Source organism: Lagenorhynchus albirostris, chromosome 2, assembly GCF_949774975.1.
Source record: "Lagenorhynchus albirostris chromosome 2, mLagAlb1.1, whole genome shotgun sequence".
In the NCBI taxonomy this organism is placed as follows: Eukaryota; Metazoa; Chordata; class Mammalia; order Artiodactyla; family Delphinidae; genus Lagenorhynchus; species Lagenorhynchus albirostris.
The window spans coordinates 181765402-181785710 of record NC_083096.1 but is presented as its reverse complement, the minus strand read 5'-3'; the positions used below and the strand labels follow the sequence as shown (position 1 = coordinate 181785710).

General features: G+C 62.7%; 1 protein-coding gene across 4 annotated transcripts in view; it reads left to right on the top strand.

Annotated features, from left to right (window-relative positions):
* ESPN (espin) overlaps positions 1 to 20309 on the top strand; it is a 31585-nt gene continuing 11276 nt past the window's right edge. For 3 of the 4 annotated variants that reach the window (XM_060142837.1, XM_060142836.1, XM_060142835.1), the window contains exons 1-7: positions 1 to 462; positions 3547 to 3740; positions 13896 to 14082; positions 14207 to 14389; positions 14538 to 14669; positions 17109 to 17310; positions 18575 to 18846. In XM_060142837.1, coding sequence (XP_059998820.1) covers positions 169 to 462; positions 3547 to 3740; positions 13896 to 14082; positions 14207 to 14389; positions 14538 to 14669; positions 17109 to 17310; positions 18575 to 18846 — 1464 coding nt within the window. In that variant the 5' untranslated portion in view covers positions 1 to 168. The remainder of the gene's footprint in view (positions 463 to 3546; positions 3741 to 13895; positions 14083 to 14206; positions 14390 to 14537; positions 14670 to 17108; positions 17311 to 18574; positions 18847 to 20309) is intronic. The other variant, XM_060142838.1, reaches the window with a different exon arrangement.

Below are 20309 nucleotides of genomic sequence, written 5' to 3'. Positions count from 1 at the left end.
GCGGAGCGGGCGAGGCAGCGCGGGGCCGAGGCCGGGCCGGCAGCCGCTCCGCCTCCCCACTCGCAGGCCCCGACGGTCGCGCCGCGGGCTCTCCCGGTGCCCGAGGACAGACGCATGGCGCCCCGGGAGCCGCGCTGAGCCCCGGGTCGCGGCGCCGCGGGCGGCACCATGGCCCTGGAGCGGACGCTTCAGGCGGCGCGCCAGGGCGACCTGGACGTGCTGAGGTCCCTGCACGCCGCCCGCCTGCTGGGGCCCTCGCTGCGCGACCCGCTGGACGCGCTGCCAGTGCACCACGCGGCCCGCGCCGGCAAGCTGCATTGTCTGCGCTTCCTGGTGGAGGAGGCCGGTCTGCCCGCAGCGGCCAGCGCGCGCAACGGCGCCACGCCGGCCCACGACGCCGCCGCCACCGGCCACCTCAGCTGCCTGATGTGGCTGCTCTCTCAGGGCGGCTGCAGAGTGCAGGTGAGTCCGCGCCGCGCACGGGGCACCCGGGGGGGCTTTCTCCCCAGGAGAGAGTTCTGGTCTGGAGCCCTCGGGTCTTAAGGGGGGGTGGGCTTGGGAGCTCCCTCCAGAGGGCTTGGGGCGGGGTGGGCTCCCCGGGTTGAGAGTACCCGGGCAGATGCCCTGGCAAGCCCTGGCCACTGCCTAGAAGAGCATCTGGGTGATAGGAAACCAGAATGGAATGGGGCTCAACTGGGGGGTGGGGGAAACACAGTGATCCAGGGAGTCCTGGAGAGTGGGCAGGGGAGGGGGACAAAGGGCCTGGAGTCAGAAGCCCATGTCCTCCAGGATCAGGTCTGGGAAGTGGCAGGGGGCCGGGGTGGGGTGGGGGCGGTTTGCACAAAATCCTACAGCCCACCCCAGGCTGAGGTGCGTGTGCCCCTAAGGCGAGGGGAGGGTGGAGGCTGGTAATGGGGGGGGCCTCCCAAGGACCTGAGCTGATCCCAGGACATCGGCACCTTCTGGCCTCCCAGCTGCTTCAGCCCAGCCCGAGTCTTCCTGCCCTGAGACCCCAGTGGGTCTCAGTCAATGGCCACCAGGCTGGTGTTAGCCAACCTGGCCTCTCCTGATCTGGAGAAGGCAGCTCAGGCCCTCACGTGTAGCTCTCCTGCTGAATCCTGCTGGACGCAGAGCATCCAGCAGGTTCCAGGCCCGGGGATTCAGGTGCGCCCCTGATCTCCGGGAGCCGCCAGTCCACGGGGGCAGTGAACAGCAAGCACACAGTCTAGAAAGTAAATCAGGTAACGCCAGGTACTGCTAGGCCACGTGGTGGGGAGCGACGGGAGCTGCGTGGGCAAGGTGGCCAGGGAAGGCCCCTCCGTGGAGTGACCTCTGAAGGGAGTCTCGGCTGATGGGAGGGAAGTGGCCAGGTGATGACCAGAGAACTCCAAGCCCAAGGAGCAGGGAGTACAAAGCCCTGAGGGGGACGCATCTTGTCCTGTAGCAGGGACGGCAGGGAGGCGAGCATGTTTGCAGCGGGGTGAGGGAGGGAGAAAACCGCAGGGCCGGGTCCCAGAGGGTCTCATAGGCTGGCGTTAGGAATTTGCCCGATACTGTGGTTGTAGGGCAAAGCCAGTGGAGGGAGGAACAGAACTGATTTCCCACTTACAAGGACCACTGTGTTAACTGGATACAGAAGGAGAGGAAGCAGGGCCGACTCTGAGCTGGCTGGCTGTGTCCTGGCGGTGCCCAGACCCCATCCCCCCACCTCCTGGCCTCAGGATGGCCAGGCCTCCCATCCCACCCTTCCTGGGAGATGGCCTGGCCCCTTATCTCTGGGCTAGCTCTGTTATCAGGAGTTCCTGGCACATGGTCCCTGCCCACTCTTTTGGGAGGTGGCATGCCTTCCCGATCCCGGTGTCCGACCTTGGCCAGAAGCCTCCCCAGCACAAGGAGCAGGCGGCCTTGTGCCCGGCTTATCAAGTCTCCCACCCTCTTGCCCCAGCGGGCTTGGGTGCTGGGGGCGAAGTGTGTGTGTAGGGGGAGGATGACCTAGATCCGGGGCCCTGCTCAGCTCAGGGAGATAAGCAGCTTTAGGGTACGGGCCATAGCACGTGAGGCTCCTGGGGCCTACGTAGCTGTTGGAGATTGGAGACAGGCTCCTGGGGCCTACGTTGCTGTTGAAGCTTGGAGACAGGTCAGAGGCCTGTGATTCTCTCCCTACTGCCACCCTCACCCAGAGGCCCAGAGCCATCAGGACCCCCTGGAGCCTCAGACCCACAATCCCCAAGGCCAGTGGGAAGTGAGGGCCTTTCTCAAGAGCTGGGGCGCAGGGCATACTTCACTATGGGCCTGTCTGGGTCACCCCTAGCCAGCCTTGTCCCCTGGGCTCAGGAGGACAGACTGCACCTGTCTCTGGTCTTCCCCAGGCATTCCACACACAGAGGAGTCTCAGCATCGTCCTCCGCTTCCTCTGGACTGTTTTCTCTGCCCCCCCTTCCTCCCTGCCTCTCTTCTTGCCCAACAGCCGGTCTGTTTGCCCCCCACCCCGTAGCCCCTAACTGTGACCTCCCCGTCGTGCCCCTGGGCCCTGTTCCCTCTGTCCCCTCTTTTCCCTGCATTTCTTAGAGGAGCTTCAGAGGTTCTCATGCTACTGAGATTCACCTTCCTTAAGCTCAGGGTCTCTCCAGCACCCCCTGCCTCAGCCACACCTGTTCCCAAATGCCCTCTCTCGGGGCGGGGGCGGAGGTCCACGGCTGCCCCACCCCCTTCCCCGAGCCCCTGCCCAGCTCCCTGCCCACCTCTCCGTCCCCCCACGTGCTTAGTGCTGGGCGCTCATTCTGTTCTAGAACCGGTGCCCACTGTCCCAAACTCCCAGCCTCTGAGTCCAGCCTTCTGGGTGTCTGTCCGTCTTGGCCTGCAGGTCACATAAGCAGCATTTGCCAACCCCCTCCCGCAAGAGACACGCATACCTGGGTGTTCACGGAAGACGCATTCAACACTCCTGGGCCTAAACCGTCAGCCCCTTTGGGGTGCCTGGGGGGGGTCTTGCCCAAGCCCTTCCCAGGGGCTGCCTCTGTCCCACACGTACCACCACTGGCTGACTGCCCCGGCCCTGCCCACCAGTAGCCAGCGGCAAGGACATAGCCTGTTCGGGGCGGGGGGCTGGGAGCAGGGAGTCCGCTGGTGGTGGGGCAGTTCTCTGCACTGAGGTTGGGTCGTTGGACATGCGTCAACCCGGAGGCCTCTCCCCTTGTGAGACCTGGGGACGAAGAGAGGGAGGAGGCAGGGGTTGGGCGCAGGGGCTGCTCCCCCGACCCCTGACAGCAGGGCCCAACGGCCCACTCTCCCTGGCCCAGCGGCTCCCTCAGGTGTCCCCTGAGCACCTGGGTGACAGGCAGGTGCTCCTGCTGGGGCGATGACAGCGTGCCCTGCGGGCCTCAGAAAGCCCAGCATGGATGGCGTCGTGCTATGGACTGAGCTTCAGAGAGGGCCAGTCAGGTGCCTGAGGACAGAACCGCCCCAGGGGCTGGTGGGGTGCAGGACGCGGTCCGAGCGGGGGCGGGGCAGGCCAGGCCTTAGGACTGACGGGCTCCCCTCCCACAGGACAGAGACAACTCTGGTGCTACAGTCCTGCACCTGGCTGCCCGCTTCGGCCACCCCGAGGTGGTGAACTGGCTGCTGCGCCACGGCGGTGGGGACCCCACCGTGGCCACAGACACAGGCGCCCTGCCTCTTCACTACGCCGCCGCCAAAGGAGACTTCCCCTCCCTGAGGCTCCTCGTCGGCCACCACCCTGAGTAAGGACCCTCCGCTTCAGGGGGCCTCTGGGTGGGGCGGGCCAGGGCTCTGGGGGGGTGCCTGTAGTCGGCCCTGCCCCTCCAGCACGCCGGGGGAATTAGTGCTTCTGGGCCATCCCCGTGGCCAGGGGCCTGGCCAGAGACAGCTCCCACCGAAGCTGAAAGTTCTCCCCTCCTGGTGGGCAGACGCAGGCCCCAGAGCCCTGCAAGCAGACACTCCCCCGGTACGAGCTGCACTCGAGCCGCAGCGGCTGTGCACGCAGAGCCCTTGTGCGTCTCCAGGGTGCTTCCAGCCTGCAGCAGGCGGCTCTCCGGCTCTGACCTGTGCTAATCTGCAAGACTGTCCTAAGTGGGACGTAGGGGTGAAGCGCGTCTCCTCGACCCCCAGTCAAGAAGGAGGGGGAGCCACGTCAGTTACCCAGCAGTGATGGGAGACGCCCCCTGCCAGACCCCCACCCTGCCTCCTGGGTCCTCAGCCCCCGCCTGTCAGAGGGCAGCTTGTCCTCTCCTGTGGCCGGTCAGCTCATTCCCACTCGCCAGGGGGATGGGGCTCCCGAAGCTCCCCGGCCCTCGCGAGGAGAGCGGCTGGTCTGAGAACGCAGCTGAGCAGTGGGCTGGGCACGCCCCAGGGTGGGATGGGGTGTGCAGAAGAATGGGGTTCACTGAAGAGCACGGGAGTCGTGGGGACGGGGTCCTGGGGGAGGGAGGGAGCCAGGTGCACCCAGAGGGAGGCAGGGGTCCTGGGGGAAAGCCACCCAGACCCTGTCTGAGGGAGTGGGACATCAGTGGCCCTGGGGCTCTGCCTGGTGACCTTCGTCAGTTCAAGGGGGTACCTGGGAAATAAGTGGTGACAGAGGACCCAGCCTCAGGAGGAGAGCAGTCACAGGGCGGGAGGGTCTGTCCTTACCCCTGGCTCCACTCCTAAGGGTGCCTGCCCGGCCACTGGGCACCAGGGAGCAGCAGGAGGCCAGCCTGGCCCCGTGGCCCGCTGGCAGGGTGGCTGCGTCTGGCAGCCCCTTGGGTGCAGGCATGCCGGTGTGGATACAGAGCAGCTCAAAGCCCCCAGGCCGGGCCAGGACGGCTGAGCCTGGCTCATTCTTGCTAAGCAAGGGGTTCCCTGGTTTGATTCGTGCGAGACCAGCCGGGGGTCTCCTCACAGCCATCCCTGCCAGAGGCCACTGGGCACCACTCTGGCGTGAACCCTCTGCTCCTGGACGAGCTAAGGTCTGGGTCACACCCAAATCAGTGGGATTTCAAGGAGGAGGCCCCAAACACCCTCGAGTGCAGGCTCCCAACCTGCAGCCATCAGCACCCTGGGGGTCTGGTCGCAGACTCGACATAGGCTCCCCAGGTAGGGGCTGGGGCGCTGCCCCTGTGCATGTCCCCACCCCCCACCCAGGTGGTTCTGACACCACCCCCTCACTTATCACTTATCACGGAGGACACTGGGGCCCTAAGAGGAGAGAGGCAGCCTCCTCTCGCACCCGCCGGCCTCCCCCATCACGCATGATGGGCCCCAGGAAGTCAGGCTGGTGGCCATGCCAACTTAGCTCCAATGGTGTGAACTGAGGGGGCTCTGCCCCGCCCCGGGAAGTGCTGGTGGGGGGCAGGGGTGAAGCCCCAGCCTGGCCCCTGAGCCCCTCCTCCCTGAGAAGTCTGGGGCCTACGATGAGCCTCCATGGGCTGGGGTTCCAGCCTTAGGAAGCCTCTGGCTGTGCTGGGGACACCCTCGAAGGCTCAGGGCCCGGGGGACCCTGGTGCTCCCAGGCCAGGCTGTGGTGCTGGCCGTGATTGGGCCCTGGCACCAGCTCTGTGGCCGCCAGCCCCCCATGAATCTCAGGGAAGCGGACAGAGGCCTGGGGCTCCATTCCCACAGTGACGACGCGTGACCTGGCTGATAAGGAGGCACTTTTGTGTGATTGCCAGGCTGGGCTCAGGCAGGAGGGGGTGCTGGGCATTGAGGTAGGGCCTGCTGGCGGGGGGCTTTGGGGGCCAGTGCCCACACCCTAACTCGGAAGTAGAGACTCATGCCCTCCAAGGCGGGGGACCCCAGGGCTGGGAGCTGGGGAGGGGCACAGGTGCAGGCTGCCCCAGGCCACAGGGTGCAGTCAGGGGACCCAGGCAGCTAGCGTTAGAGGCCTCCGTTGCCCTGCTCTCCTGAGCCTCCCTGGCCTGCTGTGAAACACTGTGAATTATTCACAAGGGCTCAGCTCTCCCTGGCGGCAGGTGATGGAGGGAGAGCTCCTACCGGTGGGAAACCCGATCCTGCCCGGGAGGCTGTGGGCAGCCATGAGCCACGGCCATGACAAGCTACAGAGGCGCAGGAGGGCTGGGCGGCCTCGGGGGAGGGCCCAGCTAATGCTGGGCGGCACCTTGGGGAATTAGAAAGGACCGCAGGAACGGCCTGTACCCACTCACCCCTCCTCCAGTCTCTCCCAGTCCACTGGGCAAGTCTTCCCAGAGGCAGAGGAATTGCCACCGTGACCTCAGGGGCTGCTGCCCCATGGGACCCTCCCTCTGAGCCCCCTGGGGAAAAGAGTCCTTCAGCTAGAAACACGGGGCTGGCAGGAGCTGGGCTGGGGCTGTTTCAGGCCCTGGGTCTGAGGGAGGTAGAGTCAGGAGGGTCAGCCCTCCTGGCCAGGGGCACTAGTGGCTGGTGGAGCAGAGCCACGAGTCCACGTCCCCATTTGGGGCTCAGAAGGGACAGGAGCAGGTAGCCCTCAGAGCTCCTGACCATCCTGCCAGCAGGGTCCTGGGGCCCAGGAACCATCTCACGCCTCGACCATGTGCTTGCTGGGGGCCTCAGTAAGCAGAGGGGAGCCCTGGGCTCAGCTGGGACCCTTAGGCCTGAGCACTGAGGCTGGGGAGGGCTGGGGGCAGGGCCCACCGTGGTCTACCAGTCATAGAGAGCTGGAAAACCAGTCTGCGCAAAGCTTTCGGACCCGCTCCCACCTGCTGAATGCCTCCTAGGGGTCTGACACCAAGCAGTAGTCTGAGCCTCACCTGCTACTAGGCAGTAGCTCTGTAATCAGCCCATTTTACAGATTGACTCATCTAACTAATGTTTCTTGAGCACCTGCTCTGGGCCAGGCAATATTCCAAGTGTCAGGGATACATCGGTGAACCAAACAGACAAATGTCCCTGCCTCACGGTGCTGCAGATACAGAAATGGTGTCTCCGAGAGGCTAACTGACCACCCGGGGTCCCACCAGCTCCCTGTGTGGCCTTGGCCAAACTGCACCTCCTCTCTGGGTCCGTCTCCCATTCCTGGGCCAGGCGCTCACCTCTGAGGGCCTTTTCAAGTTCACCTGGGTGGCCCCCTTTTCCTTCCTTACTGCCAAGCTTCATGGAGCCTGGCTCCTCCTGGGGCCCCGTCCAGCTGGAAGGGTTCAGGCAGCCCCTGCCTTGAACAGGAAACCTTAGCTGCTCACCTAGGGAGCCCCAGGCCCATGGCTCCGCTCCCCCTTAGAAGGCCTGGGCCTGGGCTGCCCTCCCCGCCGGGCACTTGTCGGTGTTCCGGGCGGCAGGGCCGGGGGGCCACACCGGCACCCTAACCCAGGTGGAGGCTCTGAGAAAGGAGGGCCTGGTGGGGTCACGAGAGGCCCCTCTCAGTGGGGACAGCCTTCAGCTCCACCGGTGACTCCTGGTCCAAGCCTGTCATGTCACTGGGGCCCCAGCTGGCCTCTCTGCCCTCCCCCTGCCCGCTTCCTGTCTGGCTGTGCCCACCTTGGAGACCACAAGTCAGATCCCCAGACCGGCCACAGGCTTCTCTCTCACGCACAGGGAAAGCTGCTTCCTCACGGCAGCCCAGAGGCCCTCCTCGCTCTGGCAGCCCCGTACCTGACCTCCACCTCCTCCATGCTACCTCCTGGGCTTCCTGTTGCTCCTGCCCTCCGACCTTTGGCCTTTCTACTGGCCATTCCCACTGCCTCACTCTCTTCCCCAGAGAGCCCACAGCCGCTCCCTCCTCCCCTTCAAGGCTTTGCTCCCTCTCGGCTTCTCAGTAAGGCCGGCCCCAGGCCTCCTTCAGATCAGCACCTGCCCCAAGAAGACACACGCCCTCCCTCCCAGGCTTCCTCTCCCGCCTCCTTTCCCCCACACCGCACCCTCCTCATTACCTGGCATTACTTTCTGTGCATCTCAGCACATCCTCTTACCGTCTGTCTCCCCGGGCAATGAGAACATCTCTTCTTCCACATCCTGTATGCCCAGTGCCTGATACTCAGTAAATACTCACTGAAGGACTGAGGAGTCTGGGATCCCTGGGTCTTGTCCGGCCCTGCAAGCAGCTCACTGCCCGTGACCTCAGACAGAACTCCCTTCTGGGCCTCCCAGGGCCCGCCTGGCAAACGGACCAGCTGAGGCCACGTGCGAGGAGGCATCACAGAGCTCCGGGCCTGGCTGTCCGTCTCGCTCACTCCCACATTTATCCAGTCAACGATTAGCATCCACATGTACCCTAAGTGCCCAGCCCCGCTAGCGTTAGGGATGTAGTGAGTCCTCACGACTTCATGGAGACAACTCGGGGGGCTCCCAGGGGCAAAGAAGGAGCCAGGTCAAGGGCACGTGTGCACGCAGAGACGTTCTTGCTTATTTTCCAGTGTGTCGGGGTGTGTCCGGCAGCCCTGGTGGAACCAAGCTTGAGGGGGCAGGTCTCCACTGTTTTCAAGCTCTGCCCCGCCCTGGCGTGTGGCAGCCTCGTGATGTGTGTCCCTGGAATGCATAAAAAAAGTGCCAAGGCAATTCAAAGGGGACAAGTGCTAGGAAGTGAAACGGGGTATTCGTAGGAAGTGGTTGGGGGGTTTCTTTAAATTGAGGGGGTCCAGGAAGGCCCCACTGAGGAGGTGAGAGCTGAATGGGAGAGGACCAGCCATGCCAAGACCTGGCCTGGGAGCGTTGCAGGTGGAACTGGCCAGGGCAGAGGCCTGAGGGGGGGTCCCGCTTGGCCTCATCGCGAGCCAGGAGGGCCTGGAAGGCTGGGAGAATTGCAGACCAGAGTGAAGGCTTCTGGGGATAGTCCAGGCTGGCTGATGGATTGGGGGTAAAGCTGGCTGTTCTAGAATCTTCCTCAAATCAGGGCTGCATTGCTTCACTGGGCCAGGCCTCATTTGGGTTCATTTCAAATAAGTCAGGAGGCGTGATTAGAGGATAAGGGAGGTAGAAACGCCAAAGGCTCCGAGTCTTTGTTCAGGGCGGACTCACCTCACAGCCAGATCTAATCCTTGTGGAGATCGTCCCCTGCCAGACCTCCCTTGGGGCAGAAATGATTGCCAGTGGGGAGGGCCACTGGAAATGCTGTTCTTTGACCGGAGTCTGCTTCTGTGGGCAGATCGCTCCTTGTTCCTAGCGGCAACGGTCACAGTAAGGTGGCAGCAATCTTGGACGGAGATTTCTATCAAACCTTTACAAGCACTCCATGTTTCTTTTGTGTCATCAGGGCGACTTGCTTAATAGTTACAGTTTGTCCATATCATCTTTGTTCCCAAGAGGAAGAAAAGTATCATTATGTGATGGTTGCTAGGGAGACGCAGACTTGTAAAAACTCAAGGGTCCAGTGTTGCCCAAGACTCAGGGGAGGGTGGCCTGGTGTCCTTCACTGAAATGGGGACAGTAAGGGGGGAAGGTAGTTTGAGGGAGAGTGTGGAGAGATTTGCTCCATGTAAAGGCAGGTAAAGGGGAAATTCCCTGGCGGTCCAGTGGTTAGGACGCCTTGCTTTCACTGCCAAGGGCGCAGGTCGATCCCTGGTCGGGGAACTAAGACCCCGAAAGCTGGGTGGCATGGTCAAAAAGTTTTTTTGTTTTTTGCGGTACGCGGGCCTCTCACTGTTGTGGCCTCTCCCGTTGCGGAGCACAGGCTCTGGACGCACAGGCTCAGCGGCCATGGCTCACGGGCCCAGCTGCTCCGCGGCATGTGGGATCTTCCCGAACTGGGCATTGGTAGGCGGACTCTCAACCACTGCGCCACCAGGGAAGCCCCAAAAAGTTTTTTTAATTTAAAAAAAAAAAGGCAAGTAAAATTCAAGAAGCTGCTCAATGCCCAGCTGGCTGAGTGAGCTGTGAGCTGGTGCAGGGGCCGCAGGTGCTCCAGGTCCAAGCTGGGGGTGAGCGGCACTGGGGACAGGTGACCTATACCCCTGGGAAGTAGATGACCTCACCAGGGGCAGAGTGTGTTTAGAAAGGAGGTCCTGGGGCACCCCAACATTTGGAGATTGGGCAAGGGTCGAGGGCCCATCAAGGGAGGCTGAGAAGGCCTGGTGTGTGCTTGTCCGTAGCCAAGAGGAGCAGGTGTTCGGTGGGGTGAGGGGCGCCTGTTAGGGCGTGGCCACGTCAGTCTCGAGGCCGGTAGCGTGGAAGGGACGGGTGAGGGGGCTGGCGGGTCAGGCTGTGGCAGTGGTACCAGGAAGCCAAGCCCTGCTTTCCCTGGGAGGAACCTTGCAATTTTCAAAGATTCCTCTTCTGTCTCTCGCAAGAGGCTTGGAGAGGCAACCGCTGTGATGCCCATTTGCCATATGTGGAAACTGAGGCTGGGGGCGGTGCTAGAGAACGCCCCGGGGCCCTGCACAGTGAGCCACAGAGTTGGGGTGGTGGGTGGAGGCCAGGGCCAAGAGTAGGGGCTGGGGCTGGACCGGTCACCCATGGCGTCACTATGGCTAGAACTCGATGTGTTGGAGCCGGGCGGGTCCTGAGGCCAGAGGTCTCCCGAGACCCCATCCCTCTGCTCTAGGCAGCGACTCCGCAGCAGAAATGCTGCCCGGCCTGACCCATGCTTGTCGGGGCCTGGACACCCCAGGTCAGCAGTGCTCCCACAGAGGCACAGGGAGGAGGGATCCTAAAATACAGCGACGGCGCCAGGCCTTGCTGAGGGCTCTGCAAGCGTGTCTCAGCAACGATCATTATCCCCACGCGTGGACGGCTTTGTGAACAGAGATGGGAGGCGAGACACCACTTGTGGGTGGCACACACGCCAGGTCCTTCTCACACTGGGTCCCCCTCTGCCTCTCAAGGGATCCTAGCCCTCTGTGCCTCAGTTTCCTCATCTGTAAAAGGGGAACGATTCTGACACCTACCGGGTAAGGTCTTTAGGAGGAGTAGATAGAGACCATGTGTACTTCGCGCATCCCAGTGCTTGGCACAGAGCAGTTTGTTCAGTAGATGGTACCCACTGTCATTGTTATCCGTTATCGTCATCTCTACTACTATATAAATTCACTCTCTCTCCATCTAAATTCATTAATTTAAAGACTAGTGTTGGGAATTGCCTGGCGGTCCAGTGGTTAGGACTTGGCGCTTTCACAGCCAGGGCCCGGGTTCGATCCCTGGTCAGGGAACTAGGATCCCACAAGCGCTGCCAAAAAAAAAGAAAAAAAAGGACGAAATTCATTAATTTACTTTGTTCCTGTGTGTGTGTATATATATATATATATATGTTTTTTATCTTTTGGCCACGCTGCACAGCATATGGGATCTTAGTTCCCCAACCAGGGATTGAACCTGCACTCCCTGCATTGGAAGCATGGAGTCTTAACCCCTGGACCGCCAAGGAAGTCCCTCCTCCATATTTTTAGAGTTTACCCCAGTGCGTATGAGGGTGCCCATTCTTCTTGCCTCCAGGTCGACACAGAAGAAAGGAACAAGACCAGGACCCCCTTTCCCACCCCGGCTCATCAGCAAATCTGCCCCGTATTCTGGGGTCTCCCAGGCTGGGGGCTGTGACTCCCGTATGGGTTACCGAGCGCTCCCTCCGTACCAGGGACGCCAGCTGGGGTTGTCAGCCAGGGGCCTGGCAGGAGGCTGTGAGCACAGCTTCCCCCTCCTGCCCGGCCCCTGCTCTGTGCCATCTTATCAGACCTTCTGAGACCTCCTCAGGCTGGCTGGGCACCCGTGGGTCATGGACCCCAGCCAGGCGGGGTGGACTGGGAGAACAGGGCTGCCGGCAGATCCGGCGCCCTGAGCTGCGTACACTGCCTCCGGCCTCCCCCGAGACAGCCCGGTGGGCCCTGGGTGGTGGCCCCTCCAGTCTCCAAGCCCCAGGACCCCAGCACTCGCTGCGCCTTGGTTACGGGGTGAATAATTCAGGCCATCGAGTGTCGGTCATGAAATATTAAACGGGCCGTTCCTGACGCACCAGCTTGTGAAAGTGGGAGCGGGGCAGTGCTGGCCCCGGGGCGTGGAGGCCGGTGGCCGAGAGCCAGCGCGTTCCTGAGGTGCGGCGTGTGGGCGTGACCCTGTCTGCCTCTGTGCGCAGTACCACTGCGCCCCCGGCACGGGTGGGGTATTGGCAGGCAGCCGGGCACCGTCCCAGACTCGGTGTCAGCCCCGAAGTGGCAGCTCTGTGCCTGAGGAGGGGCTGTTCCCACGTCAGGAGGACGAAGTGAGCTGGGGCTGCGTGCCTGGTGGGCGCTGCAAGCCTCCTGGGGTCAGGGGTCAGGGGTCAGGCAAGTGGAAAGGGATGGGGTTTTAGGGACAGGGAGAGGTCAGACGGGAGGGTCCGAGGGGTGTGTGAGAGCGAGGGGCCGAGTCGTGGGTGGCTGACAAGAGGGTGGGTGAGGGGGCAGATGGAGGAGGAGTGGGTGGCCTGGTGCCCACGTTACCGTACACGCGGCTGACACTTAGATGAGGGAGGGAGGGCGTGGGTGGTGGGGGTGGAGCGTGTGATCGAGGTCGTGAGCAAATAGATGGGAGAGGCGGGTGGGTGGGAGGATATGAAGTCGGACGAAGAACTGCGCTTCCTGGGGCCCAGAGGGCTGATCCAGCCCAGAGGGACTCAGCTCCGACTCCCTACCCCGCACCCTCTGTGTCCCAGACCCGCTGCGAGCTCCTCTGCCTGGGCCTAGATTGTGGCTCCACCTAGTGTCTGGATCTGGTAACTGCATCCTGGCATCCACACACATTGTGAAGTCAGAAAAACTGAGGCTGAGCCAGTGGCAGGGACAGCTTAGCTTCCCTATTTCCCAGCAGCACTCTACTTCATGGGACTGATTCCCCAGTTAGGACCCTTCTGTGGGAGCTGGGGAGCAGGGATGGGGGGCAGTGACAGCTGCAAGCTAGGCCCGAGGGAAGGCTGAGGGAGTGAAGACATGGAATGGCCCTTCCCCCAATCCCTCTCCTCGCTCCCTTCGTACCTGCTGTGCCTCCGGGCCTGCATCACACGACGGATTGTGCTCCGGTGCCACTTACCAGCTGTGTGACCTTTGGCAAGTCACAGCCCCTGGGCCTCAATTGTCCCACTGCAAAATAGGGATGACAGTAGGACCTAAGTTAGGACATGCAGTGAGGACCTGTGTGCTAGTGTCGTAGCGCAGGGGAGGTGCTCAGTGGACGGCGGCACCCGTCGTGTTGCCAGGCTGATGACAACCACAACCAGAATATTCCACTGAATTTTAATTTCAGATAAACAACGAATAATGGTTTAGTGTATGCACATCCCATGCCACATTGGGGGTAGACTTACACTAGAAAATTATTTGTTGTTTATCTGAAATTCAGATCGTAACTGGGCATCTTGTGTTTTACCTGGTGACACTACCACTCTGCCTTCTGGGAATTCAGTCTTCTGGGGGTGGCAGAGGCCAAAATAAGTTATGATCGAGCATGACAGGTGGCCCATGGAGTGAGCCCAGGGCAGAGTATGAGGCACAGAGGTGGGAAAGGCCTGTTCTGCTGGAGAAATCAGGGCAGGCCTCATGAAGGAGGGATCTGTACCGAGTCTTCAAGAGAGACGGGACGGGCATTCCAGACAGAGGGGGGACATGATCAAAGGTACAGAGGTCCGACAGCAGGTGTGAGGACGCACACTGACTGTGGGTCAGTGTGGCTGAAAAGGTAGGGGGAGGCCAGGTCACCGCATCCCTGTAGACCTTGGTAAAAAGGTGGGCTATTTACTGAGGGCAGAGACTAGCTCAGTCAAATGTGCATTGCAGAAAGAAGGCTGCCGGGGGGAGGTGGGGAGCAAGCCAGAGGGCCCCTCCCACACCCAGGGAGGCTGGCACGAGACTGAGTCCAGAGGGAGTTGGGCAGCCGGGTCCAGCCACTAGGTTTTTCTCCAACCCACCCTCCCAGCCCTCCAGACCTCCCCAGAAGCGGGTGAGGGGTGAAGAAAGCTTTGGAGGGGGACGGGCACTGAGAGCCCGCGGTGGGTGCTGCGCCTTCCGCAGGGGAGTGAATGCCCAAACCAAGAACGGTGCCACGCCCCTGTACCTGGCGTGCCAGGAGGGCCACCTGGAGGTGACGCAGTACCTGGTGCAGGAGTGCGGCGCGGACCCGCACCTGAGCGCCCACGACGGCATGACCCCGCTGCACGCCGCGGCGCAGATGGGCCACAGCCCGGTCATCGTGTGGCTGGTGAGCTCGGGGACAGGTCGGGTTGGGGCCTGGGAGAGGCGGGGCCTGTACGGGATGGGGGCGGGGCCAAGAGGGGCCTGGCGCCCAGCCCCCGCCCCTCTGTGCTCCGTCCCCTCCCCCCCAGGTGAGCTGCACCGACGTAAGCCTGTCGGAGCAGGACAAGGACGGCGCCACGGCCATGCATTTCGCGGCGAGCCGCGGTCACGCCAAAGTGCTCAGCTGGCTCCTGCTGCACGGCGGCGAGATCTCGGCCGACCTGTGGGGCGGGACCCCGCTGCATGACGCCGCCGAGAACGGGGAGCTGGAGGTGAGGGCGGGCCGGGGGCGTGGCCGGGAGGCCGGGCGAGCGCGGGAGGGGCGGGCGCCCTCTGCTGGCGCCGCGCTCTCAGCACAGCGCTGCCCAAGCGCCGGGGTCCCGGCTGTCGGCCGGGGGTCCTCACTGCGCGCCCCTGCAGTGCTGCCAGATCCTGGTAGTGAACGGCGCGGAGCTGGACGTCCGCGACCGAGACGGGTACACGGCCGCCGACCTCGCGGACTACAACGGCCACAGCCACTGCACCCGCTACCTGCGCACCGTGGAGAACCTGGTACGCCCCGGGCGCTGCTCCCCCGCGTTACTGCATTTCCCCCCACAGCTTGCCCCCACCTCCCCGTAGGGGTAGGTGTTGTTACCCTTTTTACCACTGAGGAAGCTGAGGTTCAGGGAAGTGAGGCCCCTTGCCCAGGGTCACAGGAGTAAGTGCCCTAGACCACTACCCCACGTGACCTCTCAGGCCAGAACCACTGACCATTGGGGAGTGAGGGTGTGCGGGCAGAAATATCGAGGGAAGGAGGACCAGCCTCGTCCTGATGAGAACCAAGGCTCGGAGAAACAACGACACTTACACACCAGTGGGAACAGTAAAGTGCATTCACCTGCCCACAGGTATTAACTAGCTCCTTTAACTCTCACCACCACACTCTGAGGTAGGGAGTGCTCGTATCCCCATTTCACAGGTGAGTAAACTGAGTCTTGGGGAGACCCAATCACCCAATCATTAAATGGTGGAGCCCTGGTGTCCGGGCCTGGAGCTACCGCTCTTCACCACTACTCTGTATGTTTGCTCACTGCGTGGCTACTTCATAATTGAAAACCTGTGTTAGTGTTTTCAGATTATTTTATTATGGTTACAAAGCCACGAAGGAACCCACTGGGACTTGAGCGCAGATGTGGGTGGCTCCCAGTCCTGGGCTCTGGCTCCTCTGGTGCAACGTCTGCTTTGGCGCAGGAGGGAGGAAAGAGGGCTGGCTTCACAGGCATCTTCAGAAGGGGGGCAGCCTGGCCACGAGAGGGGCTGCGGAATGAGGCTGGAGGAGAGAAGGCCGATGACCCCCTACCCAGAGCATTGTCTGCCCTGTCGTCGAGCATATGGGGGCACCCTGGTTCTGGGGACTCCAGAGCACAGCAAGGCCCAGGGGTCAGAGATGGCATCCGGCCCCAAGGAAAAACTCCCCCCAGAAAGGGCCGTCCGGAGAAAGTAGTGGTCCACAGAGCCCCAGCGCCCTCTGGCGCCCCCTGATGGAGGCTTTAGCTTCAGGCAATGAGCAAACAAGCACCACTCCTTGAATTCTGACCCCGGTAAGGTACCCTACCCTGCCTAGTGCTTTACGATGTAATCTCAGTTCATCTTCACAGCGAATTAGTACTAACAGCTGACACATATGGCGTTTACTGGCTACCACGCCCTGGTACTTCACTAACTTTTAAAATCTTTGTTATAACATAATGGGGCAGGCAGTGCTGTTATACCCACTTACAGATGAAGAAACTCAGGTACAGACAGAGAGGACAAGTGATGGAAAGGTCATGTAGCTAGTAAGTGGAGGAGATGAAATTTGAAGCCGTCCCCCAAGGCTGCAAAGCCTTTGCCCCTAACCTTTGTCAGGGCTGGGCAAGTACCCACCTCAGCCAGCCAAGCAAAGAGCATGTTCAGGCTGCCCTCCCCAAGCCCAGCTCCTATGGCTCCCCTTGTCTCAGGGGTTAAGGCAGCAGGGCCTGGCCCCCCCGAACTGGGTGGAGTGTGGAGGACCTGGCCCCCTCACAAGGCGGGCCCAGCTGCGGCAGTGACGGTTCAAGCCATGGAGGATACTGGCCCAGAAAAGGCAAACACTCCCGCAGAGCCCCTAATTACGGGGCCAATGAGCATGGCCGCTTACCAGCCGTTACCTGGTGCCAGGCCGGCCTCCCGTTCCCGGGGGACCTGTGACAGTTCTCAGGCAGGGAGGAGCTGGCCTGGGCCGGAGGCAGCCAGCAAGCGAGCCGCAGCCTTGCCGGCAGCAGGGCCAGCATGGGCAACGTAAGCAGGGCCCCCACCCCAGCCCGCTCCCTGGAGGGAGGGTCAGGCCTGTGGGCAGGGGAGGGGCAGTGGTGGGGGATGGCTGAGCTCAGGTTGCCCCCCCAGCTCAGCTGGGCCACCCCAGGCCCCATCCTTTCCCCAAAGACCCCATCAGGAGACAGGGGCTAGGCTCATGTTGGGATTCGTCCCAGTCCGGCAAGGAGAGACAGGGTGGTTGCTGGCCAGGTCGGGAGTTCAGTCTTTCCTGCACGTTGGAGGTGCCGTGCACCCCTCCCCTATCCCCAGCTACTGCAAATGCTCCCACCCGCTGCAGCAGCGCCGGTGCCTCCTCGCCACGCTGGAGCCTGGCCCTCTGCCCATTGATGAGAAAGGAGTAAGGCTGGTGCCGTGGCCGCCCTCACTTGGGGTCCAGCCCAGCGTCCTCCCTCTCTTCTGAGCAGAGCCTCTCAACCCCCCTGAGCAGAGACCAGCCAGGGCTGGGAGTTTTCCAGGAATCCGTGGTCCTGCCACTGCGGGGGTGGGTTTGAATCTTAGCCTGGGAAGAACCTGAGAGATGATGGGGAAGGGAGCCCAGAGAGGGAAGTGGCTTGACCGAGGTCACACAGCGAGGGTGTGCCTGAGCAGGACCCTGGCCCAGGGTGCGCTGGCCTTTGGAGCGGGGTTGCCCTCACAGCCCCCTCTCCCGCTCAGAGCGTGGAGCACCGTGTGCTGTCACGGGATCCATCCGCTGACCTGGAGACCAAGCAGCCTGACTCGGGCATGTCCTCACCCAACACCACCACGTCGGTCCAGCCACCAAACTTTGACCTCAGCTCGCCGGCCAGCACCCTGTCCAACTACGGGTCCTGCTCCTCCGGCCACTCCAGCATCAAGGGCCGGCGCCCCCCACGTGGTGAGTGGGCCTGGGGAGAGGGGGGAGGGAGAGCCAACTGGAGCCAGACCACTGCGCCCTGAGGACCATCCCTGAGCCCACTCTGCCCGCAGCTGACACTGGAGGCTGCCCAGGTCACCAGGAGGGCTGGTTCTGGGGAGGACAGGTGACACTCACGCTTGTGGGTGTCCATCACAGACATGCCTGTACATCCACAGGTACCCTCCCGCCAACAAAAGCCGCAAGCAGCCCGCACGCAGTTCAGTGTCGTCACTCACACGCACACACAATGTTCCCCAGACGCTACACACACCTACCCACACTCAATTCAGTGTCCTCACACACACGCACACACAATGTTCCCCAGACGCTACACACACCTACCCACACTCAAGAGTGCACACCTACACGTGTACACACAGCATACAGGTGTGAATGCACAACCACACGTACAGAACCTTACAGACACCTACGCTACATGTGTGCACTCATGCACCCCAGGTCCACAGACCAATGCAAACACATTCACAAGTACAAAGAAGGGCTTCCCTGGTGGCGCAGTGGTTGAGAGTCCGCCTGCCGATGCAGGGGACACGGGTTCATGCCCCGGTCCGGGAGGATCCCACGTGCCGCGGAGCGGCTAGGCCCGTGAGCCATGGCTGCTGGGCCTGCGCATCCGGAGCCTGTGCTCCGCAACGGGAGAGGCCATGGCAGGGAGAGGCCCGCGTACCGCAAAAAAAATAAAAATAAAAATAAGTACAAAGAAGCACGTACACACATTCAGGAACATACACGAATGCACACTCAGGCAGAAGCCAGGCACACATGCTCACACATGCTGACCACGCCCTGAGCTTAGGTGTCTGTCCACCTGCGATGCCGGCTTTACGCCGCCAGGTGGTGGCCTGCAGAGCTGCTGGGGCCCCCTGCAAAGATGCGGTGTGGCCGTTGGTACCGCGCCGCCTGCCCGGCCACATCTGCCCCGAGGAGCCACCCCTCCACCCTCCAGGTGGCTGTGCTCCGCAGCCCTGTCTTGGAGCCCGCGGCCTCCTGCCAGTTCCGCTCAAACCTGAGCACAGGCCTTTCCCCAACGAGTGCAGGGCTGCAGGTGGGCAGGGCCAGGGCGAAGGTGGGCCCGGCCCTGCGGGGCCCACGGTGGGGCCGTGTCAGGCTGCACCTGGAGCCTGCCTACTCCCGTGGCACGTTGTTTCCGGGCAGGAGGGGGTCTTGGGCCTGGGGGCAGCCTCTTTGCAAACTCCCAAACCCAGCCTTCCCTCTGTGCCAGGGCTTCCCAGCACGAGAGCTGCAGACATACAGAGCTACATGGACATGCTGAGCCCAGAGCCGGGCCTGCCCCGGAGCAGGATGGAGAGACCCAAAGCACCACCGCCACCACCCAGCTTCGCTCCACCATTCTCACCCCCAGGCACCCAGATGCCCCCACCCCCGCCAGGCTACCCAGCTCCCAAGCCCCCCGCGGGGCTACAAGCAGCTGACATCTACACGCAGACGAAGAACAAACTCCGCCATGTGGAGACCGAGGCCTTCAAGAAGGAGGTAGTGAACCCTCCCCAACCTGCCTGCCCTCCGGCCCCGGGAGTGGGCTGATGGGGGGGCAGCAGAGGCCAACAGGTGGCCCGGCTCCTGGGTACAGGGCGGGCGGCGGGGGCGGGGGGAGGTGGTCCCTGGTCCAATGGCCTGTTCAGGAGTCAAAGCTTCCGGTCAGCCCCATGGCGGCTCAGGGCTGAGCACTGGGGACAGAGAGATGAGGAAGACAAAGCCAGCACCCTCTGGGGACTTGGGGGGCAGGGCGGGGGGAAGGAACACATACCCAGATAGCCATGCCTCCCCGGGAGCTGGGTCCTCACCACCTCTTGCACAGGTGGCAGGGAGCTCATGGAGTCGGCAGAGCACATGTGCAAACTGCTCCTCCACAGGCGTACTCGCGCCCAGCTCCGGGCTCAGGTGGAGAGAGGGTCCCAAGGGAGTGTCTGCAGGTGGGAGATGCAGGCAGTGTGAAGGTGAGGGCTGGGAGGAGGGTGGAGGCCAGGGGAGGGGGCACCCGCAGGGCTCAGCACCCTCTCAGCATTGGGGGCTGGACGCGGGGGTAACATGGAGGCTGGCTCCCCAGTTTGGGGCTTCAGCTCCCAGGTGGGTAGACAAGCCAGTCCTGAGATGGGCGCCCTGGGAGAAGCAGGCTTGTAAGAAGGGGCCGAAGCCGGTGCGGGCACTTTGAGTGTGGGGTGCCCGGATGCAGGGCCTGTGGGTTCCTGGCCGAGGCTTTGGAGCAGGGGAGGGGGCAGAGGGCTGGTCTGCACAGCTCTGAGAGTCCTGGGCAAGGAGGCCCAGAGGAAGCCCTGGGGTTCTAGTCAAAAGGACAGAGGGAGGCTGGTCTGAGGCCGCAGGGGAGGGCAGCCTGAGCCCCCCTAGGGTCCTGTGGGAACCCTGACCTTGTAGTTCTCTCTCGAGCCCAAGGCAGGCTGCCCCAGGGCCGAGCTCAGTACACAGTTCCCACAGGTGACCCACATCGCAGGGCCACCGGCTGGGGGAAGGGGAGGACACAGCTCCACTGCAGGTCTTCTTGCTACCTCAGACCAGGCTCTCAGTGGGTTCCTCTTTCATCTCCAGAAGGTGAAGGTGGCCCAGGAGAGGCCTGCAGGGGGCCTAGGGCCAGCGGACTTTGCAGGCCAGGCGTGTGGGCCCTGCCCCAAGCCACAGGAGAGGCGGCCCCTCCCCTGAGCCAGAACACCAGGACTGCGAGGTGCCGTGCCTCTCCCGTTGTGTGCGTGCCCGGCGGCAGGCGCTGGGCCGCTCCACAAGGGCCCTTTGTGTGCCCCGCGCCCCCCCCCACTCCCCGGCTTTTTCCGGACCGCGGGCAGGAGCAGGGTCGCGGCGTCCGCGCCTCGGGGATGCAGGGGGCGCCGAGGGGGCAGGCTGGCCCAGAAAACAAATCCCGCGGTGTCGCGTTTCCTTGCAACGTGAGCCCGGCCGGGTGGGGCTTGGAGGGTCCGGGGCCACCG